At 39.8% G+C, this 27,004-nt stretch overlaps 1 protein-coding gene across 10 annotated transcripts in view; it reads right to left on the bottom strand.

Moving 5' to 3' along the window:
- The window catches only part of cita (citron rho-interacting serine/threonine kinase a), a 155,581-nt gene extending 129,179 nt beyond the window's left edge, over positions 1 to 26,402 (bottom strand). For 8 of the 10 annotated variants that reach the window (XM_022665832.2, XM_022665834.2, XM_022665836.2 and 5 more), the window contains exons 1-10: positions 26,280 to 26,402; positions 24,735 to 24,832; positions 24,445 to 24,586; positions 24,178 to 24,353; positions 22,945 to 23,046; positions 11,842 to 11,984; positions 10,036 to 10,129; positions 8,665 to 8,871; positions 8,338 to 8,491; positions 1,916 to 2,099 (exon numbers count right to left, since the gene is read on the bottom strand). In XM_022665832.2, coding sequence (XP_022521553.2) covers positions 1,916 to 2,099; positions 8,338 to 8,491; positions 8,665 to 8,871; positions 10,036 to 10,129; positions 11,842 to 11,984; positions 22,945 to 23,046; positions 24,178 to 24,353; positions 24,445 to 24,586; positions 24,735 to 24,830 — 1,298 coding nt within the window. In that variant the 5' untranslated portion in view covers positions 24,831 to 24,832; positions 26,280 to 26,402. Of the gene's footprint in view, positions 1 to 1,707; positions 1,782 to 1,915; positions 2,100 to 8,337; positions 8,492 to 8,664; positions 8,872 to 10,035; positions 10,130 to 11,841; positions 11,985 to 22,944; positions 23,047 to 24,177; positions 24,354 to 24,444; positions 24,587 to 24,734; positions 24,833 to 26,279 lie in introns of those variants that run through there. The other 2 variants (XM_049467718.1, XM_022665840.2) reach the window with 2 other exon arrangements.
- Positions 26,403 to 27,004: the final 602 nt, after the last annotated feature.

Here is a 27,004-nt window from a genome sequence, read left to right as displayed (position 1 = left end):
TGCCACCAAGTGGTCTTAACATAGTAACAAGCAGCTCAGTGTTTCCTCTAGGATTTGCTTTTCAGAATAGCAATTGCGCAGCACATCTGTGAATGGAAGCACTGCCATATAGCACTTCAGTACAATACAATACATTGCAAACCTATCTAAATTAATATGTCTCCCCCTCTTGTTGCACTTCTTCAATCACTTCAAATTAAAGTCGCACAAACTCTAAAGCTAAGAATAGTCAATTTTTTTGTTAATTTAAAACAGAATATATTGCCTCACCAAGCCTTTAATTCTTCCCATGGAAACAGATACGTTCTGCTAGCTCAAGCTATACATATGCATTAAAGATGGCACACAGAGCTGGTCAAGCAAAATGCAGTCCTGTGTTTCTGCATTACGACACTGTGTGATGTACTATATGATAGAGGCAGAGAGAGAAAGAGAGAGAGCGAGAGAGAGGAGGGGGGGGTTAAAACAGTGAAAGAAATAGTGATGGCGCTAGAACACACGCAGAGAAAAGCGCGCGAGAGCAGAAAGGCTTGAGGAGGAAACTCCCTCTGGTTTCCATAGAAATACATTCATTCCAGCAACTGGGGATCAGCCTCCCGTCCACTAATCCTATAACCATTTTCTCGTTCTTTTCTCTGGCTTTTCATATCGCTACATTCTATCTTTCTTGTTCTTTCTCTCTTTATTGCTCTAGTTTGTACCTTATGGTTACCATTTCCTTTCCTTTTTCCCCTCTTTCTCTCTTCAGTCTCTCTGATATACAGAAAGATAAGGAACATGCTGTGCTTTTTTGTGCAGATCTGAAATCTAAAATCAGCATTCATGGCACAGAGAGAAGCACAGGAAAAAAAACACAAAAAAAAAAAAAAACAGCGATGTTTAAGTACGTGCAGATAGGATAAGACCTAATGTTAATATGGCTCGCAATCAATGAGAGCCTCTAGGGAAAGGTAGCCACATGCAGATAAGTAGGGATGCGTCAATATAGCAATTCTGGGCTGATTGTGATACCGGACATTTTCTTTTCTTTTCTTTTTTTTACATACACATTCTACAATGTTGATACAATGACATTTTGAAAATGGAGAAATCCAATGTAGTGGGGTTGCCAATGCAGTAAATTGAATAAAACGCAGATGTTTTAGCACAGAATCTCTTCACCTAAACCATACGCTCTTCTGCAGTACAAAATATCAGATGATTGACATATCAGTTGAATCTGAACTAATTCTGTCTGCTTTAAGCAATATCAACAGCCTTTTTGACATGTACTGTTTGTCCCTCCAAAATGAATCCATGCCAACAGCTAGCTTACATTCATTTTAAACCAACTGGTGCTTAAAAAGTGTTAAAAAGGAGTTGAAGAATAAAGAATCCACATCAAAATCTCAGCGAGGAGTTTCCAGTTGCACGCGCGCTCACGCTCACTCTATGATGGGGATTCCCAGTCAACTGCGTTCACATGAATAGCACGTTTGCTGAAATGCAAGAAGAGCTGAGAGAGCAACACTGAAAGCCTTACACTTACACACACACACATTTTTTTGTTTTTGTCCACAGAGCTTTTAGTAGCAACAGTACTGATTCCCATTCATCACAAAGAGAGAGAGAGAGAGAGAGAGAGAGAGAGGACACTACAAAGCTACAACGGCTGCTGGCGGAAAACAGCATCTGCATGGATACAGCAAGAGCCTGACTGACACTCACCCGCGATGTTGCCTGGTGACAGTGGCTGTTGCAATGCATGGCAGCCTTGTGTTTGCAAACCCACCACCTGTGACCACACTAGTGGACACGGTCACTACGACAAGCTGTGCGTTTGTGTGTGTGTGTATGTATATGTGGGCATGTATATGTGTGTGCCAGTCAATGTGTGTGTGTGTGTGTGTGTGTGTGTGTGTATTGGGGTACTCACTCCGATCTGGCCAGTGCTGTTAGCGCCCGGCTGAAGAACCAGCCTAGAAAGGGCAGGTCCTGTCCCTGGAAGCCCGGGGGGCGCTGGAGCTGCGGCTGGGCTGCGGGCCGGGGGGCCCGGTCCGGCTCCTCGAAATTGGACGTGTCATCTTCGGCACGGAGCGAGGGAACGAAGGGAGGGACGGCTGGAGAGGAGAGAACGAGGGGGAACAGAGAGAGACAGAGAGAGTGAGAGAGAGAGAGCGCGAACAAGAGAGGAGGGTGAGGAATGGGATGAAAACAGAGGGGGAGAGAGAGAGGGAGAAGGGAGAGAGAGAAAGAGAGAACAGAAGGGAAGCAAGGAAGGAAATGAAAACAAGGAGGAAAGAGAGAGAGAGAGAGAGAGAGAGAGAGAGAGAGAATCGAGGGAGAGGGGAATGAGAGAGAAAAAAAAGAGAGGGGGTCTCAGTGATGAGGTTCTAGTGCAGTAACACACACACACACACACACACACACTCCCTCCCTCCCTCCTCTCTCTTTCTCACAAGCGACACACACACACACACACACCACACACACCCTTTCTTACTGCAGCAGCTTCAGCTAATCAGTCACAGCCTCTGCCAAGCACTGGGTCTGCACAGACACACATCTCTGCACGAGATATTTACATGCGCGCACACACACAGATCTATACTCACAGCCATATATTACACACAGACAGCTGTGTGTGTGTTGCCACATGCACGCACACACAAACACACACACTATACTGTATTTCAGAAAATCCACCCCTATACAATCCTATACATGCTATACTCCATATATACTACCATATACTCATTTATTTTACCCTACGCATCCTATCCTATACTACCCTATACTACATAATACATCCTATACTCTCCTATACAGCTCTACACATCCTATATTCTACCTATATTACTCTATACTACCTAATACATTCTATACATGCCTATGCTACCTTATACTACCATATAAACCATAATATCCAACACTTCAAATCAATACATCCTACAGGGGTTGGACAAAGAAACTGAAACACCTGGTTTTAGATCACAATAATTTATTGTGGTGACGGACAGTTCTATTGGAAACAGGAGAGTTGAGGTGCACATTGAATTCTGCCGTGATTAGAGCAGCCATGGTTTTGGTTTTTTTGGACACAATCCGTGTGAGCACCCGAACATCCCTTTCAGACAGCTTCCTCTTGCATCCACAGTTAATCCTGCTGGATGTGGTTCGTCCCTCTTGGTGGTATGCTGACATTAACCTGGATACCATGGCTCTTGATACATCACAAAGACTTGCTGTCTTGGTCACAGATGCTCCAGCAAGACGTGCACCAACAATATGTCCTCTTTTGAACTCTGGTATGTCACCCATAATGTTGTGTGCATTGCAATGTTTTGAGCAGAACTGTGCTCTTACCCTGCTAATTGAACCTTCTCACTCAGCCCTAACTGGTGCAATGTGCAAATAATGCAGATTGGCCACCAGGCTGCTCCAATTTAGCCATGAAACCTATTGTCCAACCGCTGTATATCAACTATACTATTCTATACATCATTACACATTGCATATCTCCCATATCACCCTATACATCCCATATACAACCCTATAAATACTATACTTCCCTATACCCTACACTACCTGACACTCTTTTATACATCCTATACATCCCTATGCTACCTTATACTACCATACTTTCCAAAAATCCAATTTTATTCATCCTATAACCCCAATACTACACTATACAACATTACACATTCCATATATCCCATATCACCCTATACAACCCTATTCTACCCTATAAATCCTAAACTCCCCTATAATACCCATATACTACCTTACACTCTCTTATACATCCTATATATTCTATACATCCATATCCCCACAATCCATCCTATACAACCATATACTACCCTAAATGTCATATAATCCACTATACTCTCTACACTACCATAGACTACACTATATTTCCTACACCACCTATACTTCTCTATACTTCCCTTTATTGCCCATATGATCATATACACTGGACCCTATACACTACTATACATACTCCAATATATACTCCCATGTTCCCCATACTATCACACACTGCCCAACAGTCCCTTATATCATCATATACTATCATATTATACATACTATAAGGTTCCTACACCCTAAAACAAGTGGCCAGTCTGCCTTAGGCAATGGCAGTTGTCTTATTAGTTGTCACAGCTGCCCACCTGGTTACTGAAAACAATTGGTCCTGAGGATGGTCCAATGATAACTACAGATCAACAATATACAGGTACAGGTATACATGGTGCAGTTAAAATGAGTGTATTACTGTGGCAATGCAGGGTTAATGCTGTAAACTGCAGTAATTACTGAGGGCAGGGATAGCCTGACTGACTGACTGATTAATTACACACTGAGGTCAATAATGCATCCTTCACCCTGACAACAAGCAGAACTGTAGAATTAAAATACTGAAATCACTGTTTGAATATTCATTTATTTCATAACAGGAAAAAGAAGAAAACAGAAAAACACCAAATCACATTAGAATAGATGCAAGTAAACAATCAGTAAATCTGTTTAAAGAAGTCCTGTGAGGTAATTTGAATAATAAAGTATGATTTCAGATTTGTTTAAGTATATCATCAGTGCTTAAAGAACACTGACCAAACTGTACATTTCATTACAAAGATTGTAAAAATGACTGTTCCTTCAACAACACTACAGTGGTGTCAGCATATAGGCTATGGATCATTCTGCCGTCATTACTACTGCAGGTTTAAAGGACCATTAAAGATGATATTTTCAGTAATAAATGATGATGTATCATCAGATTTTAAGGAAATATGCTGAGTTTAAGCACTGGCAGTTCTTGTCAGCAGCACTTCAGCCAGTACGTTCCTATTTGGACTGTGCAGTGCGTCAAGGTATCTCTTTGTTTTGGCCTCTGACTCCTGCTACTCATTGCCCAACACTAACTCCACTCCTGCCAGTACACAACAGCGAGTGAGTGGTGCTGCAGCATGGAAGCTAGCAAGCAGGCGGGTTCACCTGAAACACTGAAAATGCATGAGCATGTCTCAAAAAAGCTCAGTGACAAAAGAAGGAAAAAAACAGGAGTAAAGGCTGGCTTTGAGTTCAAAAGTTCAAATTTTAAAGTATGTATTTTTGGAGCAGTAAGATTTTTCTCAAAATAACAGAAAAAAGAGAGCATAAAGCTAGGTTAGCTGACTATGGATAAAATTCACATCAGCCAGTTTATAACGTCCAAACAATAAAAACACTCCAAGCTTATTCATTATTCATTCACTGATTAACTTAAAAAGTATGATTCATCATTTCTTGTCATGGTAGAAGTTACTAAACTCGTCTTGCACTGGATTGTGTAGATTCAGACTCCTGAACTTGGCAACCCGAGTGAGCTTTGCGTCTAGGAAGTGAGCTTTGCGTCTAGCTCAACTAACATCCTTGCTAGGGCTGTGAACTGTCAACAACTTGGAAATATGACATGTATTATGATACAGGGCTCATGATTCAATATATGACAATATATTGCACTAATTTTAGCAGTGTAAAATATAAGAATAGTTTAAATCCAATTTTATGAAAACTGTCTTAGTATAATAAAAACATAAGCAATCAAATCTGAGTAAAAGAAAAGTTTACTTTTTATTCAATCAGAAAAGTGAGATCTGAAGACACTGCTATCTAGTGGTCGGCGTTTAAACACAACACTAAATAAACCACTGTCTGACACCAATTTTTAAATGTAATCTAATAATTTAAAAAGTGTCTTTGAGAATCTATATAGTATTGCATAACACAATTTTGATACACTTTGATTCATCAATTATTTTTTTGTTTATTTCTAAGTTTCTTCTGACTTTTTCCCAATTTAGCTAGGCAAACTGTTCCACCCATTCAGCTCCTAGCCAGCTGTATATCCGCCATCACTAATGATGCCACAACTCGGAGGAAAGCGCAGTGACTCAGTTCTGATACATCAGCTGACAGACCACTTGTGCTGACCAAAAGCACCCAAGGAGCGATAAAGGGAAAGAGCGTCATCTAAACACCCAGAAAGAGCAAGGCCAATTGTGCTCTCTCAGGACTCCGGAAACTGATGACAAGCTGCATGACTGGGATTCGAACAAGCAATATCCTGAGTGGACCATTCTGAGCCTTTATTTATTTATCTTTTTTCATAATTGCTACAGCTGTGTTAGAATGCCAGCTAGAGGCCTCATCCTATATTGCTGTAACAGTTTCAGGATTCCAGCTGTGTCCCTAGTCTTATATCGCATTAGCATTTTGGCTACAATCCTCGTGTGGGGAAAAGACACCAGAAAAATTAACCTGCAAACTCAGAACCGTTGGGCCCTGCGTTGGAAGAGCACCGCTGGTTTTCTGAAATCGCCTTCTGCTATAATCACAGAAACAATGACAGAATGCAGTCATGCAGACGTTGCCATGGTAATGGAATTGTGTGTTTTGACTGAAGTACATAAACGGATATGCCTTGACAGAGAATATCTGGTTTGACATCTCCTATCTACCCAATCTACTGCTACGATGTAAACATGGCGTAAAACGAGCTGCTCTGTGTAAGCTGATGCTGGCTGGGTGTCCCTTTGGGAGTGAAAGCATGCCTCATAATCTGCCTAATAGTTCAGAAATCCCATAAAACAGGCACTGTGATGAAGCATGTTTGTGTTAATGGTTGACAGTATGTAACATTAGTAATTACGTGCATCACCATACATCAAAAAAGCCACAAAAGCCTCGTTCACATTTGTGCTTTCTATGTATCCACGTCTGCATTACTTCTGCAGCTGAGAGAACACAAGAGCACTCAAGAGCTTTGTGTGCCTAGGGCTTAATTGCTTAATTCAGAGCATCAGTCTATAACTTCATACTGGCCTTCTCCTAATCTGCACAGCAATCTGTGTATCACACACACACACACCAACCCATTACACTGCAAAATCCAGCAAATACAGCTCATTAAAGAACAAATCCTCCAATCTCACACTAGAGTAAGATCATTAGGGGTGCATATCTAAGAATGGCTAACAGTTATAGTGAGTTCGGTCCACATTTTTAGTATAAACCACTGTTTTCTGTTTCAGCAGCAAGTCTAACTAATTTTTATTAAACAGTGACTAGTTTATTTTAAGCCATATGTTTTCAGCACATGCCACACCTTTCTTCTTCTTCACCCCCTTGTGCTGTTGTGTAGGATAGTAACATTAGCTGAGGTAACTTAGCCTTTGGCTGCCTTTCTCTATGCAATTTTCACTCACATGTGACTTGTGTAGCACTGCTGTCAGGTTATAAGGAGCAATAAAGCCACTCCAATGAAGTGAAGCATTATACAGGAGTTTCAGTTTAGTTCTCCAGCAGTATTAGCATTAGTCGCTAACCACGCTAAGCACTAGCTCTTTCGCCATTCAGATGTGAGTATTATCAACCTGAAGACTGCTGCTAACCCTGGATAGCACTGCTGGAGTAGCATTAGCATTACCCGCTAACCGGGCTAAGCACCAGCTCTTTTGCCGTTCAGAGGAGAGTATTATCAGCCTGTAGCCTGCTGCTAACCCTGGCTAGCACTGCTGGAGTAGCATTAACATTACCCGCTTACCACGCAAAGCGCTAGCTCTGTTGCCATTCAGAGATGAGTGTTAACGGCCTGTAGCGTGTGTGTTAACCTTGTTAAAACAAGCTACATAAGACGAACCCCTATTTAATATCTGGCTTACTAACAGACATTTAATAGCTATTTAATAACTGAACACTCAAGGTTGCTCAGAGTAGCGCTGTAGGGAGGCATTAGCCACTAACTGGCTAGCACTAGCAGTTAGCTGCTAATGACAACATTGCTGCATCCAGGCATGGTGGAAATCTAGAAATCTAAGCTTACTGTAAATAAACGGAAGTGCTTTCCTCACCCAAATAAACAGCTTACCTTTACATGCTGAATTAAAACATGGTGACATCCATGTGCCTTACTAGTGTCGCATAATGCGCCTTATACATTAAAACAGCACTGTTGAAGTAAAGATATTTCGCTTTTTTTGGTGTGTTTTCTGGGATATGAATAATGTGCTTTTTTAAATCAAGACACTTTGTTTGTTTAGTGATGAAAAATGACATAAATGACTTTATGACAACCTATTTAGAATCTGGTATTCAGCTTTTGTCCGAATATTTTATTTTGTTTGGTTTCTGTAAAAAAAAAAAAAAAAAAATTCTCTAATGATAAAAAATCTTCCTTTCCTGTATGGAAAAAAAAGTTACAGAAAGGATGTTCTGAAATTCTCATCAGTACATCAGTTCATTTGACAAAAAAACTAGTAGCTGCTCATGGAGATTTGCATGACTATTTTCTTTGTAGGTAGGATAATTGTGTCTTACTGTGCCTGAGGACATTCCAGTCCACGCCGGAGAAGAAAGGGTGAGAACGCAGCCCTTCATAGCCCAGCCGATCCCGCGGCCCACACAGCAAACTCTGCACAAGGTCTACAAATTGCGAGCTGGCCTTGGGTTCCTCAGGGAACTTCAGATAGCGCTGCAACAAGAAGAAGAACACAGTAAATATTAAGTACAAAAGAAAACAAATGTGTAGACATGAAAAACACATCTAGAAATGCAAAATAAAAAAAATAAAAATATATTCTCAAATGCCAATACAAGAGGTCCAATCTTCCTTAAGGTATTTTTGCATTTTGCTGCTGGTTTTACCTGAAAGTTCATGATGTTGTTTATGGTTTTGGCTGAAGTGCCGTCAGTGAAAGGTGACTTCATGTAGACCATCTCGTAAGCTATAACCCCCAGAGACCACCAATCACACTCAAGACCATAACTGCACTGAGGGCCTCCGCTCAGGGACGAAAGAACCTCTGGAGCCAAGAAGTCCTGAGTGCCCACTGGAAGCCTAGAGGAGCCCACCTGAAACACAGAATCAGGCTTACCAGAGAATATTTATAATCATCATCATCTTGATCCACTACAGCAGTGTAAATCTCGCCATTAAAGATCATTATAGTCAGCACTCTAAAGAACATTCATCTAACAGTATTAAAGGGGTTGAATGATCCCTGACTTCAAATTGACTCCTAACCGTAATAAAAGTCACAGAATAGACGGGGAGGAGTTGTGTGTAGTCATGAAAGTAGTGTTTTTTTAGTGGTGTAAGAAAGTATAGTAGAGAATGTTTTAACATATACTGTATACTGTTAATATTTACAGTTAGGAATATATACAATTTATGAAATACAGAACAGGCCAAAAGTTTGGACACACCTTCTCATCCAATGCGTTTTCTTTATTTTCATGACTATTTACATTGTAGATTCTCACTGAAGGCATCGAAACTATGAATGAACACATGTGGAGTTTTATGTACTTAACAAAAAAATGAGCTGAACCTCCACAGTCACCAGACCTGAACCCAATCCAGATGGTTTGGGGTGAGCTGAACCGCAGAGTGAAGAAGGCAAAGGAGCAACAAGTGCTGCTAAACACCTCTGGGAACTCCTTCCTTCAAGACTGTTGGAAAACTATTTCAGGTGACCACCTCTTGAAGCTCATTGAGAGAATGATGCCAAGAGTGTGCAAAGCAGTAATCAGAGCAAAGGGTGACTATTCTGAAGAAACTAGAATTTTTTTTAAGTTACATAATTTTTTTAAGTACATAATTCCACATGTGTTCATTCATAGTTTTGATGCCTTCAGTGGGAATATTTTGGCCTGTACTGTATATTTTGAATGTCAGTTATAATAAATCTTTATATGAATACGATAAAAAACGTATCACAAATTGCCCAGCCCTCACCATGTTACTTTCACAATTATTTTTGTTGCCCAGCATTGACATTCAATTTAGTCAAAGTTCAGGACTTGAAATCAAGATTATAATAAATTCTAATGAATCTGGATTACTTGAAACTCAGTGGCCTGTTCCTACCTCCCATCCACAGTCCATCAAGTTAAAAGATATAGATGTTTTAATACAAACTCTCAGATGAGCCCAAATACATTTCATAAACAATCTATAAATAAAACATTAGATTTTAATTGGAATGCACTAAGTTTAATTTAATCAATCATTACCGTTTTATTTGCAGTCAGCTTAGCAGCAGAGCCAAAGTCCGCCAGCTTAATGTGTCCCGTACGGTCAATAAGAACGTTCTCTGGTTTCACATCTCTGCCAACAGAAAAAACGAGAGAGTGTATTTATAAGTGTTAGAATGAGAGTCAGAGAACAGCGGACGGATAAAGATATAGAAACAGAGAGAAGAGAGAGAGCAGAAAATGTATAATCCATTGTGAAATGGGACTTAAATAGGCTTTAAGCGAGAACTTCCAACTTTCTAAAAGGAATTGATTGAGATAATGCATTTGTTTCAATCAATTCTTTGTTAAAACCCAACTTTTCCTCAATTAGTCTCTTTAATTCCTTTTGGAAATCTTTTAATAAGTGTTCTATAACCACCTTGATTGTATGATCTATACGCTACAGTTCCATTAGTGATGTTGTAAGAGTGATTATACAATACAATCTGATTTTTTAATAACCTACATAATCCTTTCTAAATAGAGATGGAAAAAAACACACACTTGAATATCACAATGTTATGTTTTGTGATATTGAACTAATTCCCAAACAACAGAGCTTTGTTTTCCATTACTGAACTGAGCATTAGGGGTTCTGAGCCACAAAGCTGAATTCTGAATTCTAACTCAGTATCAGAGCAGCCTACAGACATGATACACCTATACCAGGGGTCGGCAATAAAAATAAAATGCTTCTCTGATGAGCTTTTGTTAACATTCCTCCCCTCTCTGTCTCTCTGTTGCACTTTGTGTGACTTTAGTTTCCGCCCGTTCTTGTTTTTCTGCCTGTGCTTGGGTTCCCTATCTCCTTATAAGGGCAGTTTTTCCTGACCGCGTCTCAATTCACTAGCCAGGGCAGCAGTAATGTATTGGATCGCGACCCTGACGACAAGGGTTCGATTTCTTCTTGGGTTTACCTGCTTTGAGATCAACTGTGTTCAACAACCCTCTGGGCTGGAGAGCTACTAGTCCGTAGCACTCCATCCAATTACACTTCATTTTCTAAAACAGAATTTGTTTTGTAGCCCACCAGATAACGGCTTGGAAAATATCTTGTTTGCGGCCAAACTTAATTGCCGACCCCTGACCTATACCATAACAAACAGAAGGATTTAACCCAGAGACTGTAAAAAAAGATGGACGTCGTGTGGCCGTTCCCATTCATTCAATGAAAATGAAGCCAAAATCTTCCGCCATGTTGGCGATCCTGACACCCAATTCTGCGCAGTAGAGACCAGAGAAGGGAGAAAAACTGTGTTGAGACAGCCTACTCATTTAAATAACCCCGCCCCTGAGGGCTGCAGAGCGGTCACAGACTGCAGAGCGGGGCTCACGGTCTGCTATTGGTCCCGCCCATAACCAGCTCTTTTACAATAACCACACCTTTTTTGAATAGAGCTGAATAACCTTCTTAAAAACGAGTTCTGTGGGGATGTAAAAATTTGACAATATAAGCAGAGGTTACACTAGCTGTTGCATTTAAATAATGGAGGTAGAATTACAGTATATTGGAAAAAAACGTGATTGAAAGTTGTCTGTTTTGCCATTGAAACCTATGGGAATGGGTGGAGTTACACAGCTTTCTGAAACCGAACAGCAGGGGGCGCCCGACCTGTGGTGGCTTCACTTTTGAGAGACGATGCTCTGTCCAGCTATATACAGTCTATGATTTAACCCATCTAACCAGCATCAGTGCCATTAACTATCACCTCATAACCCAGCTCGCTAAAGAGAACCAAACCCAAATAGTTAAACACTGACCCATGCATTAAACACATAATACAGCAACAAAGACAGGCTTACCTGTGCACGTATCCCATCTGATGCACTGTGTGGATGGCCTGCACCAGCTCAGCCAGGTAAAACTGAGCCATGGACTCGTCAAACTGATCCTCGTATCTGTTTAGCAGAGCCATGAGGTCGCCTCCCGGCAGGTATTCCATCACCTGCAGGCACAGATACAAACAACACTGTACGCTCAGAGGAGATTACAGCACGACACATACAGCCTGTCCCTGGTCACAGCGCATCTGCTTACAGCTCTCCGTTAAACACCTGCGGCAGGACCACGGGAATGCGGTCATGATGCTGTGCTTAATCTGTGGAAATCTACAGAAATCTAAACAATTCTCCACAGAAAGGACTATATAAAAACCTAATTAAAAAAAACTTTCATTTATTTATTTATTATATACATTTTTTTTAATCACCGGTCAAACTAATGATTTCCTAAGTAATCGAATGGAAAAACATAATCCTAAAACAATACAAAGTTCTGTGCAATTAGCAGTATCATTTTTACAGCCATTACAGGTAGGGTTTACATTGTCTGCACAGATCGGGCTTAGAATTCCCACCGCTTTCCTCAAGCCTTTTAGGGTTGGGCTCAAGAAAGTGGTCTGTGATGTGGGACTACGTCTTTTTATGCAAGATAATGTTTTTTTTTTGTTGTTTGTTCATTTTTTTTTATAATTTTATTTCTAATTTTTCCCATTTTCTCCCTAATTTTCACGGCCAATTACCCAACCCACTCACTAGGACTCCCCCTATCACTAGTGATGCCCCAACACACCAGAAGGGTGAAGACTAGCGCATGAATCCTCCGATACATGTGACGTCAGCCACCGCTTCTTTTCGAGCTGCTGCTGATGCAGCATTGCCGAGCAGCCAGCGCACTCAAAGGAAAGCACAGCGCCTCGGTTCCAGTACATCAGCTCACAGACGCCCTGTGCTACGGACATCACCCTAGAAGTGATGTGGAGAGAGCACCATCTACCCACCCAGAGGGAGCAGGGCCAATATTGCTCCCTCTGAGCGCCGGCAGCTTGAAAGATAATGAAAATTTTGACGGGAGAATACAAACACCTGCAGCTCGAAATTGTAGTTAAAAGATCAGTTTTAATGCTCTACTCCCTAAAAAAATGTGGGTTAAAATCGGGCTTGGGCTCATAATTACATTTTATGGTGCGGGACAGGGTGCGGTCTAACAGAATGTGCACAGGCTCGGATCGGGTCGGGTTGGAATTTCTGGCCCGATCTAAGCTCTAATTACAGGGCAGGATGAGCAGTGGCCCACCTAAAAGGTTCTGAAAACTCTGAACAACCCTGATGAATCTGATCCCCACTACTTCCATCATTCTTTTCCATAACTTGGCTTTAGTGATTTGTAAGTGCTGAAACTTAGAGGATGGAACACATATCGGCATAGCTAAATTAGGGGGAAAAGTGGGATGATAAATAAAGAAAAAAAAAAATCTAAAATTTAATATGATTAAACCTAACTTTTAACAATAGAAATGAATTGAATATTGAACTGATTATATAAGCTAATCCAAAGAAATACAAAGATCAACTATTTTTACCATTTGGGAGAAATAGGTTAAAAAGTTATTATTTGTGGCTTCATAAATAAAGAAATATAAAGGGGTTGGACAATGAAACCGAAACACCTGGTTTTAGACCACAATAACTTATTGTCTCAACGGACAGTTCTGGTGGAAACAGACGAGTTGAGGTGCACATTTAATTCTGCCGTGATTTGATCAGCTGTGGTTTTATGTTTTTTGGATACAATCCGGGTTAGCACCCGAACATCCCTTTCAGACAGCTTCCTCTTGCATCCACAGTTAATCCTTTTGGATGTGGTTCATCCTACTTGGTGGTATGCTGACATTAGCCTGGATACTGTGGCTCTTGATACATCACAAAGACTTTTGGTCACTTTTGGGACTGCACCAACAATTTGTCCACTTTTGAACCCTGGTAATGCCCATAATGTTGTGTGCATTGCAATATTTTGAGCAAAACTGTGCTCTTACCCTGCTAATTGAACCTTCACACTCTGCTCTTACTGGTGCAATGTGCAATTAATGAGGATTGGCCACCAGGCTGCTCCAATTTAGCCATGAATCCTCCCACACTAAAATGACAGGTGTTTCAGTTTCATTGTCCAACCCCTGTATATGTATTAATAAATCACATTTTAAAGTAAAAGAGTCCAGTTTTTCAAGGTTTTTCATTGGAAGGGCTAACATATATTACAAGCAGTCAAGTACATCAAGTATATCAAGTAGTCATTTGTTGATTTTATTTATTAAATATCCTTCATTTTACCAGCTAGGAAGGGCCTAAAATAAGCTGTTCTACCGCACGAGGGGCACCACCATTGCCTTACTCAATATGTTGGTTAATAATGGTTATTAATATATTATCTTCTGTTGATATACTGAATAATCCTACTTATACAAGTTAGGGACATTCTCCTATCCTCAGAGAAACTATCTTGAACATGTTCAGTCCTGTTTAATCACAAGCATCAAAGATGCAGAGATGGTCAAATGACTGTTCCCAATTACCCTCACTAATGCTAATGAGCTAATTAATTAAATGTCTTAAACTGCGCCGTGAGACAGGCCCACAGGCAAGTATGCTATGAATAAAAGTGCTCAGAAAGTCAGAAAAAGAACAATACAAGGAACACAGTGCTGTGAAAAAGTATTTACTCCCTGTAGTTTCTGAATAATTACAGTAAGCACTTAAACTTGATTACTGCTCAAGAGCTTTACTACACAACTACTCTCAAGCTTTGGAACTCAGCAAATCACAGACAGCTACAATATACAGACAAAATTATATACAAATACTTCATTACGTTACTTAGTGGACTTTTTACATTTTCAAACAATTATCTGAAATTTCTACTCTTTTATTTTAAAAATAGCCTTGTTATTCCTATTTCATTTCAGCTTGAATTCACTGAGTATTCTTCTCGTTTCATAAAACCCCTATCCAGATAAATCTCTTCATCCAGATAGAGTGAATCTGATTGTGATTGGATGTAGAGAAGTATAATCATACACCATTCTGACTCCTTATTGGTTTATACTGTGATCCATCCCACCTGCACACGTCCCGCCCCCCACACTCCAGCAAGACAGCAACATAGCAGACGTATGTAGTCTAGTATGAAGATGATCCGTGCAGACTCAAGAGAACTCCAGACAAACTCCAGTCCAACTCACTAACCTTATAATGCATTCTACTAAAATACATTCATTTACAATGAGCGTAGATGCAGCTGAAACACTAGGAAGCCTAGTGCAAAATCCCAAATGTATCAACATTAACATTTTTATATTTTACCATTATAGTCATTAGGGCTTTTGGGATGGGATGGGAGTGAGCCCAAAGGAAGAGCAAACAAGCGCCAGGTTTAAGTTGAATTTTGCGTTCTACTTACATAAATTAACGTCTTATGAAATAATTTTACCTCTTTACAAACTGTTTATTTTCTGTACAGAGCTAGGATTGTAACATTAGCTGAGATTTTTGCCATTTGTGAATCGATTGAGAATCATCCACAAATCCAAAATTTTCCCCCACCACTATTAATTTATCATTTTCTCGACTTTTCCCCTCACTGTCTTCCTCCTGTATATCTAATTTCAAGTCAAAAAACATCTGAAGTTAATGTAATTGCAATTTAATGATGTTTTATTGTTTGTATAATAATAATTTTGCATCGGTGGGCCACAAAATGTAGCGAAATCACTGACTTTGTTTGATTGAGACTTTTGGACTTTTCAGTGTGGTCCAAACTAAACTAGCAATTGCAGTGGGCTTAATCCAGATCAACTGAACCATGGTCCGGTTCATGTGCAGTGTGAAAGCACTATTATGATGCATTTTGTATTAGAACCAACAGACGCAACAAAAGACAGAGGACATCGGGGAATAGGCAAATACATTTTCCTGGCACTGTGATGCCAAGCTACCTTTTATATTAATGGAAAAACAAAAAAGAAAAACTGAATGAGGAGAAATGCAGCTGAATGAGAATGTTGCCTGAACCAGAACTGGCTATGCTGTCTCGTCCTAATGGCCTCTTGAGGTTGCATCTTAATGGTTTTTCTATTCAGCAGAATGACTTTCAGAAGTACTATTTCAATATAATCACGCACATCAATGAGGGCTGCTTTACAACAAATGCGGCAGGAAGATCTGGTACAAACCTAATAATATGGAAATGTATACAGTGAATTATTAAATGTGAATGAATGTTTTATTACAGTGCCATAGGCCTACAGCAAAACTTTCAGTCTGAAGTACTAATTCACCAATAAAACACCCCGATAAAGACATGTGCGTGAGCTGCCTGTGCTTGCTGCTTTTCAGTTTGGTTTAATCCAAAAAAGAAAAAGAAAAAAATCAAGCTAGCGTGCATACTTACAAATATTCATTATCATAATCATTCAAATCATATCCAAAAATGCAGACTCCTGCATTATTTATAAGACCCATCAGCCACGTGAAGAGGGTGACTAAGATAAACACACGTATACACAAATACACACACACACATAGGAGGAACGTGATTTTCTCAGTATCTCTTCATCTTTATCTTGTCGTGACAGACAGACAGACGCTCACTCCCACGCACAGATGTGCATGTGCACGCATAAACACATGGACGTTCTTAAGGCTGTAAAAACGCACCGATGCATGGTCATGCATTTCGATGCATTGATCTAAAGGTGTCAACTCAACCACAGTTATTATGGGAACTGATTATAATAAATTACAATGATTAAGATTCAAACTATTTCCATGCAGTATTAAAAAAAATCAAGTCAAGGAGACGTCATACTACACTGCCAAAAGTCATGGAATAGTAGTAAGAGAATTGGTCACGATCTATTACCTCAGGAAATGACTCAAGAACATCCCCACCTGTATAAGGTGTGAGGTGTTATCTTGTAAGTGAGGTTGGTGTCCAAAGTGGTGAGTTGTAAGTTGTAAGTGGTGTGTCCAAATGTTTGACTGGTACTATGCTTGTGAGGGTTGTGTAGACTGAATCCAGCCTTCTCGATATCGGTCCAGGACAACAGGTGGAACTGTGACATTTTATGGTCATTTCTACAGCCACTGGAAAAGGACTGCACATTAGCAAACAAATGCAAACAGCTCTAGACTGAATATGCAAATATATGAACATTGAATTACAAAAATGAATTTGTAATTTCAAGAATACACTACTGCAGCAAAATGAAAATTAAATTTTATTATTGCATACGATATGATATGCATATGATGCAAGGCATACAATATGATATGACAGACCCCTGACTGAGATATTAAAAAAAAAAGAATTATTTTATTAGATTTGTAACAGAATGTCAATAATCCAGAATGTCATGCTACTAATAATGCTCTCCAAATATATTTATATAGATATTTAGGATTAAAGTAAAATAAATGATACTGGACAGATATAATCTGTTTCTAGTAGATATATAATGGGAAATCAGAACAGTGTGATTTTTTTCTTTTGCTAAAAACAGCAAAAAAAAAAAAAGTAGTACCTGATGTGATAATTAGGGGTGGGTGCTATGGCACAATATTTCAGAGTATAATATTGTTCATGAATTAAAAATATGTTTGCGATCTTATTGCGTAACATAAGATATGGCACACCCCTAATTGCAACAAGTCAGGATGTTGGCTAATCACATTTGCTTTAGGCATGGTGCCAATAGGTTCAGTCAATGTATATTTGTTTCAGAGTCCTATTCTACTGACAGTATAGGCGAGCTGTGTCTGCAATGAGATCAACTTTATGCATCTGAATGCATTTACTACAAGGTGTGCACATCTTAACATGAATAAAAACAACTTGTGTGTAATCCTTTACTACTGTGTACACAAACAGGCATGACCAAACCTGTTGTTCCTAACATACAGTAAATGTGTTTTACCATCATACAGCTCTTATAAAATCTCTCTAAATTGAATTAAAATAATCAAAATGACTAGTTGTGAATTGTGAGAGTTTATGAATCACTAAATCATTTCCAAAAGAAGCATAAACAGATCGAATTGTGGTGAGGACAGAGATTTAGACCCCTGACACACACACACTCAAATACACACACACTCAAACACACGCACACACACACACATCTGATCTGAGTGATCTGCTCTATTCTGAGAGACTGCATGGCAGCTGCTTGCCTCATCCCCAGTGCAGCTGGACGGGATACGGCTGATTCAGTGTGGCGTGATGGCGCTCCGATTACGCATCACATCAGAAAAACACATTCACACACAGAGCACGAGCCTTCAGCCCGGGCTTTTCACCCAGACCGTTCCACACACACACACACACACACACACACACACAATCACAAAAAAAAAACACAAACACACACACACACAATCACACAAAAAACACACACATACACACACACACACAATCACACAAAAACACACACATACACACACACACACACACAATCACAAAAAAAAACACAAACACACACACACACAATCACACAAAAACACACACATACACACACACACACAATCACACAAAAACACACACATACACACACACATACACACACAATCACAAAAAAAACACAAACACACACACACACAATCACACAAAAACACACACATACACACACACACACACACACACACACACACACACACAATCACACAAAAAAAACAAACACACACACACACAATCACAAAAAAAAACACAAACACACACACACACACACAATCACACAAAAACACACAGACACAAAAACACACAGACATAGAAAGCAACATCAGTGGTAAACACCCTCAGGCTAGACTTCCACCACAGAGGCACCAGCTTTCCAGAAAGAGGGAATTCTGCAGGGCTGCACAACACTCAAACCTGTGTGTGTGTGTGTGTGTGTGTGTGTGTGTGTGTGTGTGTGTGTGTGTGTGTGTGTGTGAGAAATCCCATGCATGTGTGTGTGCCCACTTCTGTAAGGGAATTCTTAAGAATGTAAGAAACGTGAACACACGCACAAACATGTGTGCGCAAATAAATACACAAACTCAAAATGCACAGCCTTCTTATTATATGGTGGACTAAGGTTGTGTGACACACACACACACACACACACACACTATGAATGAGAAGCAAAGCTGGCGGAGCATAAACGGCAACCGCAGCATTCTAGCCCATGTTACCTAGCAACAAGGTAACGAGGGTCTTTTGAGCCCAATGCTCAAGCAAAGAGAGACTTTTTTTCTTTTTTTGTACACATGTGTGTGTGTGTGTGTGTGTGTGTGTGCCACAGCTTGCGGAGAGGGTGATGCTGGAGGGGGAGTCTGGGTGGCTGGAATGAGAAAATCACTCCTGTGCAGTTAGCTCTGTCTGTGTTTACTCTCAGGAGAATCCAGCTCCGATCCTGGAGGGTTTCAAATCTCACCACACCCCATTCATAACCAGAAAGAGCTTTTTTTTTTTACATACACTGATCAGAACATTATGACCACCTCCTTGTTTCTACACCCATTATCCACTTTTCTTCAGCTCCACTGATCATATAGGAGCACTTTGTAAGTCTACAATTACATTCTGTAGTTCTGTATCTGTTTCTCTGCATAGTTTTTAAACACCTCTGGAGTTTTTAAACACCTCAATGTCACTGCTGGACTGAGAACAGTCCACCCATATCATCCTGTGAGCAGTTTTATTGGAGCTTTTCTCCCTCTGTTAGGTTTAGTTTCACACAGGCATAAACCTAAACGCACCAAAATGCGCAACAATAAACCATGTGAGCATGTTTTGTCCTCTGATTGGTCAGAGCTGTCTGGTGCGGGAGCGAGAAAGTAGCGAGAAGGTTCTGTGTTCTAGCGCGTAAATCTGTGCAGTATGAAGCTGCTGTGCTTTTAAACACAGTGTTTTCAATGGGATGTGCAGCGCAAAGTCACACAGACGTGAGCAGTGAATGCTGCACATACTGTGTGTGTAAACAGCATGGAGCAGCAGAAACATCTTTATATATATAATCTGTATATTATTTGGCTAATGTATCAGATTAAACTGCACCATATCAGCAGTTTAGCTCAAATATAAAGAGGAATATTTGATAGCTGGGTCGGATCGAGACCTGATCACGTTCTCATAACAGGCGAACCAGTCCAGAAAAAGAAAAATCTGCATGCTGGGTGTGGGTAGGGCTGCACCAATTAGTCGATATAATCAACAATGTCGATTATTTAAATTTGTCGACTACAAATTTTATTGTCAAAAATCGTTAATTTTTAACAGTACCACATTACACAAAGTGCTGGGGACAGAAGAAACTTGGTCTTTGTCCCCAAAAGTGCCCAAACACAACAGATTACATATTTACTCACTAAATATCAGTACTTTACATGTTTAAACAACATGGAGACATTTAAATGCCTTTTAAATCTCATGTTTAGCTGTTTTTCTGTTGTTTTTAGAGATGGAGGACATGGCAGCAATAATCGGTAACTAATCGACTAATCGAAAAAAAATATCATCAGATTAGTCAAATAATCATTAGTTGCAGCCCTAGGTGGGGGTGGGACAGATCATGACAGAAGTTGGGGTCAAACTTGGAAGCATAATTAAATTGGCAGTCCATATTATTTTGTTTCTTAACTGAAAGCAGAAGTATTTCTGAGAGGAGAAGGGATAAAATATTGTGTTTAATGATACCAGTGTTCTGGAACGACCATCCCTGCTAAGCCTGATATATTCATTCTAGAAACTGCTCTGAAAATCCGCTCTGAAAGGAGACCGCATCACATCCGTCCAGTTTATAAGAAGATTCTTCCACATGTTCGATGCAATTACCCATTCCCAATTTGCATTAAAAAATAACACGTTACTGATTCCAAATTAATCCTAATTATAATATCAAATCTCAAGCTGCTGGTGCTCAGAGGGAGTAAAATTGGCCCTGCTCCCTCCGGGTGGGTAGATGGCGCTCTATCCCCACATCACTCCTAGGGTGATGTTCGCAACACAGGGGGTCTGTGAGCTGATGTATCAGAACCAAGTCGCTGCACTTTTCTATCGAGTGCGCTGTGATGCTACTCAGCAATGCTGCATCAACAACAGCTCGAAAAGAAGAGGTGGCTGACTTCACATGTATCGGAGGAAGCATGTGTTAGTCTTCACCCTCCTGGTGTGTTGGGGCATCACTAGTGATAGGGGGAGTCCTAAGGAGTGGGTTGGGTAATTGGCCGTGTAAATTGGGGAGAAAATGGGGAAAAAATAGAAATAAAATTAAAATATAATATTAAATCTGGCCATATTGCCCAGTACTAAATGTCTCAGTGATGGGTAGAAAACATGTCAGTTCACTTGGCTAAGGCTTCCGAAAAAGATTTATTGGACTATTGTTTATAATACCAATCACTACAAACATCTATTGTACCCACTCTGTCACAACTGGAGACCCTCATACCCAGCCACTGTCTGTTTCACCCACAGCTGTGTAATCTATTGCATTTGCCAGCTACCATCGTGCCCATTAGCCAGTGTGGGAAGGTGCATTATCCCTGAGGACTGGTGTGAATTAGAGCCGGTGCAGATTTCATCATCCCCTCAGGTTATCATGAAAGTGCAGATTTCATGCAGTTATGTGAGGACCCACCATTCTTTCCCTTTAATACAGACATAATCTGCTGTAGGCTTCAAGCCAAGCTGTGCAGGCTCTCAGATCAAAGGCTCTTGTGGCGAGAGCAGTGGAGAAGATCTGCATGCAAGTGTTAGTATTTCAAAAAGGAGGATTGCATAAGGAGGGACAGGGCACCCTCTGCAGGGCATCAAAAGTAGTATAGGAGAGAATATTCTTTATATATAATGCTCTTTTGCTCCCTTTATACAGTGAACACGCTGACACCCTGTTTGAGCAGAACTACACAAATGACAGAAAAAAAGAAAAAAAAAAAAAACTCACAAGCTTTTCTGTTTCTAATGCTGTTTCTTCATCTTTCTCTCACTCACAAACAAGTCTGGACACTCAGTCCTTTTCTCAGAACTAAACTAAAAAGCTTTCAGGCCTTTAAAGGTCAGTGCGACCTGATTTTACTGTGCTATGCAGACAGAGAACATAGCACTAAAGCTTCAGTTCTAGCTTCCATTAACGGCAGCAACACTACAGATGAGAGAGTAAAGGGAAAAACACTGACAACACTGATCGCTAATAAACCCCTCGTTCCATACAGATCAATCTGCAGGCTGTATACTTGTGTGTTAGGCAGTCAGTGTGTTAAAGAAGTTGGGGTTCATGCAAAAGACAATGTTATGTTATATTTACCACATACTTACTGCAGACTTTGTCTAAATATACTTTTTCACTCAATGTAAAAAAGCTGCTTGTTCCCAAATCTACCTGTCTAAAATGGCTGGAAGATCAACTGGATTTTTCATGATAAACATAACAAAAGGGCTGAAAACATTGTAAATAACAGAAACATCCAACTGCATCGCCTGCATACAGCAACAGAGGGAGCTATTCACGCTGTAAACTGGGGTCACGTGACATAACAATGCTGGAGGTAGAGTGAGGTAGAGGTCCACAGAGAACACACACACACAAACACACCTACTCTTATCCTGGGAAGAATAAGTGCCACCATTTGAGAACCAACCATCCTTTAACTTTATTACAAACATAATCTGCTGTAGGCTTTCAACCCAAGCTGTGAAGTCTCCAAGAACAAAGGTTCTTTTGTGAGGGAGCAGCAAAGTAGATCTGCAGGCAAGCGTTTTAAGTAATTCAAGTATATTTTATCGTAAGCTTGATGTGAGTTTTCTCGATAAACACACTGAAAAAGCTGCAATATCATTGTGAATAAAAATAACATCTTACTGTATTACCTTCATACAGCAATAAAAAGAAAGAAGCTATTCATGTAACATAAAGCTGGAGGCAGAGTGAGGTAGAGGTCCACAGGGAAGTGTCGAAAATCTTTTAAAGAGTTTAAATAAATTTGTTTATCATTGTTTGACTGAACTGCGTACAGAATACAGATAGTAAAAAGTGACGAGAAATGAATTAAGCCTTCCTCTGCTACAAAGACACAAAAGAGGCCCCTTACCAGGTAGACATTATCCTGGTCCTGAAAGGCATGCTGGAGCTGTGGAATCCAAGGGCTGCTGCTGAGAGTCAGAATGGATCGCTCCTCCTCATAAAACGCCACCTAGAGGACAGAGAGAAAGGCTGAAATGATGAAAGGCTGCTTGAAGGCTAAGTGTAGTGCTCAAATGCTTGCGTCCAGAGCTTGTTGCATAAATGTGTTTGTTGCTCTTGCATAAACATGAACTTGTCATGAACACTACGTATCTCTATACACCACCATAAATAAACCAGCGTTTGTGGACACCCCCTCTAATAAAGGCACCCATTGCTGACATTTGTGCAAACACCTTGTCAAGACGTACTTCAAATAGAAAAGGACTCCCTAGAGCAGACAAACATGAATCTATTGACACTACACCTAATGAGGTAGGGTTGTGCTCCTCCAGAATATTGATCTGACTACTAAATGCAATCGAATCCTGACAGCAATGCTCCAAAATCTAGCAGAAAGCCTTCACTGGACAGCAGAGACAGTTACAATAAAAAACACACACCTTGTATAAATGCTCCCTGAACTGTTCTAAGCATAAACAAACTAATGTGCTGTTCCCAATTAGTCACTTGCTTATTTAGGCAAACTTGAGTGAATATATCCTTGTCTATGCGGACAGTAATAAAGGAAATATAATTAATTACTCCACTTAAATAGTTTCTCTGCATCTTTATTAAAGTATTTCTATTTTATTTTAAAAGATGTTATGCTGGGATTGCAACCAGTGGTCTAAATCGATGCCACTATGCACCTATGATCGCTGGTTTGAATCCTGGTCATGCAGCTAGCCATCTGCTGCCAGAGCCCAGAGAGTGCACAATTGGACTTGCTCTCTCTAGGTGGGCAGATGACAAACATTTCATGAACTGAACATGGAATTGAATGTTTCCACAATGCACATCGTCAATTTTTTTTGACATTGATATGCTGCACCAGATTTAAATTGTACACTTTTTAAGTAGTAATAAATGTGGCTCACCAAAAAAAGATCATTGCAAATAATTATATTTCACTTATAATTATTAAAATACATTTCTTCAGTTTAACATGTTTAATTATATTAACTCAATTTCACAAAACTGTTCAAAAACATGATACATTTTAATATGCAACATATTTTATGCATGTCCATTTTTTTACATGACTGTGAATGGTGAAAGATCTGATTATATCAAAGGTATAATTGTAAATGTGACTCACATTGTCCTGAGAACGAAGCCAGTTTTTGTCCATGACCTTCATGGCATACACGTCCCCTGTGGCCTTCTCCTTCACCACCTGCACCTCAGCAAAGCGTCCGCGACCGACAACTCCCCTCACTTCAAAATCCCTCTTACCAGGCTGCAGTTGCTCTAGTTCAGTCACCACGTCCGAGACTAACAAACACACACAAGAAAACATGTATAAACAAGTAATGCGTAGTGTATTTAAAGAAGTATCAATGGGTACTGGATCTGAAAAACTTACATTTGCGAACAAAGTTAGCCACGTGTTTGATTTTCATGAGCTCTGGAGAGCTGCACTCTTGATAGAGCAGCAACAGAGCATCCAGCAGACTCTCCCTCGTAAATCCAGCTCCCCCAGTGGAACCATACACACTGCTCTTCCCCTACACAACCAGTACACACAGAGTCAGAGGAAGAACAGAGTCAAAATAGATTGTTTCTAAATATCAGTACCAACGATCACAAAGATGCTAAGATATCACCTGAGTTTAAAATGAATATTATTATAACAGACCTGAACCTGAATCTTACCTGTAGTAGCTGGTTAAGTCGTGAGCAGCGGCTCGTGATGGGATCCACTGAGGCCAAATCTTTAACGCTACTTCCTCCATACTTAAACTTCAACATTTCTGCAGGGAATATACCAGGTATGTAAGTCTTGCTGGTGTACTGTAACAAAATATAATACTACTAATGAAACTTCTCAGTTTATAGGTGCACTAAACCCCCTGATTTTTGCTGACTCCACCCTCAGCCCATATTTGTAAAAATGGGAAGGGTAATTTGGACAGAGCACTGGGTGATGTATGGGTTTAGAGGCGGGGCAGGAGGGAGAGCTGATTGGCTGAGCTGTAGCAGCAGCAGTGTGTCTCGGATAGCGGTGAGATGCAGATGGTTGTACACAAAGTACACAATCATTAGACAATTCAATAGATAACAATTGTCCAAAAAAATAGTTATCATAATGGGCACATGCACAATTGCCAAATCACATCATAATCATATTATGATTACTCATATCATAATATAAGTAACACTAACTGGTGACTTACAGAAAAATCTGTTTTAATATTGCAATACATCCCAAAAAATATATATATAACGGTGTGAAAAAGTATTTGACCGCTACAGATTTGTTTTGTTGTTCCGATTTTCTCCCAATTATCAAAACAAACTTTAATATCAGACAATGACAACCTGAGTAATAAAAAAGAGTCTAAAAGCGGAGAGAGTGCGTATTTCTAGCGCAGAAAAACGGGCCAAAGAGTCTAAAAGTTGTCGTAATTAAAGAGTTTAATATTAAGAGACATCATGAAATTAAACATCAATTTGAAAAATCTTAGTTTACTCAACACTGCCAAAGATAACGATAGTAAGTCAAGTAAAATGGTGTGTAAATGAAAGTAATCAGGGAAAAAGTATTATTTAAAGTAGTATATTTCATTATTTGTTTTATTATAGAGTCTGTGGCCCATGACTTCAAATATATTTCTCCTTCTGGCCCCCAACAAAAAAAGTTTGGACACCCCTGCCATATATGGACCCAGAGAGGAGGACCTCCATATACAGGAACTGTTTACAGAGTGACCACCCTGAACTAACGGTCAGCACAGTCCACTGAGACTACTGTAAACACAGGAACCTGACCCACAGTTCATTTATACCATTAAATAAGAGAAGATTTCACTTACACTGCGAGTTTAATCCACTGACACCAAAATAAAATCACAGTAATAACAGCTCAGTGTCTAAACTCCACCAGCTAGCTAATTACAGCAGTTAGCCTGCGCTGCTGAGCCCTGAATTATAAAAAAAAAGAAACAGCGGTATTATATCAGCACTGAGACACAGTAATAACACTTTACTGCAGTTTAAGAACACAGATATTAGCCTGACACTGAGCACAGCTCTCAGTAACACAGAGTTACAGACCTGTGTTTATTTAGCTACAGTTACTAGATTAGTGAGCTAAGCTAAGCGCTCAGTGTTAGCGGGTGACCGTTACGCTGAGTCTCCGCTTCAGTAACAGATTGATAGATAAACCCGTGAATAAAACCGTGATTAAACAGCGCTTACCTGAGCCCCGCTGCGCTGAATAAACTAAAACAAAACCTCCTGGCTGATATTAAACTAACCCCGGCTCCTCACACACTCATTTCTACCCCGCAAACCGCCTCGTTTCCGGATCACTTTCAAATTTTGCGCGCTCTCTCTGACAGCGGATTGGCTGCGTGCTGACGTAGCACGTAAAGCCCCTCCCATCAGAGTCCATATCATAATACAGCTCTGAAAAAAATAAGAGACCACTTAAAATGATGAGTTTCTTTAATTTTACCCAATTGAAGTGACTGATTTCTTGCACCAGGAGTGGCATAAATTCATCCAAAAGCAGTGTGTAAGACTGGTGGAGCAGAACATGCCAAGATGCATGAAAACTGTGATTAAAAACCAGGGTTATTCCACAAAATATGTATTTCAGAATTCTTGAAACTTTATGAATATGAACTTGTTTTCTTAGCATTATTTGAGGTCTATTTTAAATTTGAGATAACTTTTGTCCATAGTTTACAGAATAAAACAGCAATCTTAATTTTACTCAAACATATACCTATAAATAGCAAAACCAGAGAAACTGATTCTGAAGTGGTCTCTTCGTTTTTTCAGAGCTGTATTTATTATTATTTTTTAATCTAATATACACAATTTCTTATTTTAAATCCTAAGAAAAACCTCTTAAAACTGCATTTTATGTTCTTGCTGCCAAAAAAACATTTTAAAGACTATACACCTTATTTAATGTA

The sequence above is a fragment of the Astyanax mexicanus genome, chromosome 1 (genome assembly GCF_023375975.1).
Source record: "Astyanax mexicanus isolate ESR-SI-001 chromosome 1, AstMex3_surface, whole genome shotgun sequence".
In the NCBI taxonomy this organism is placed as follows: domain Eukaryota; kingdom Metazoa; phylum Chordata; class Actinopteri; order Characiformes; family Acestrorhamphidae; genus Astyanax; species Astyanax mexicanus.
The sequence above is the reverse complement of the archived record's forward strand: the minus strand, read 5'-3'. Positions and strand labels throughout refer to the sequence as shown.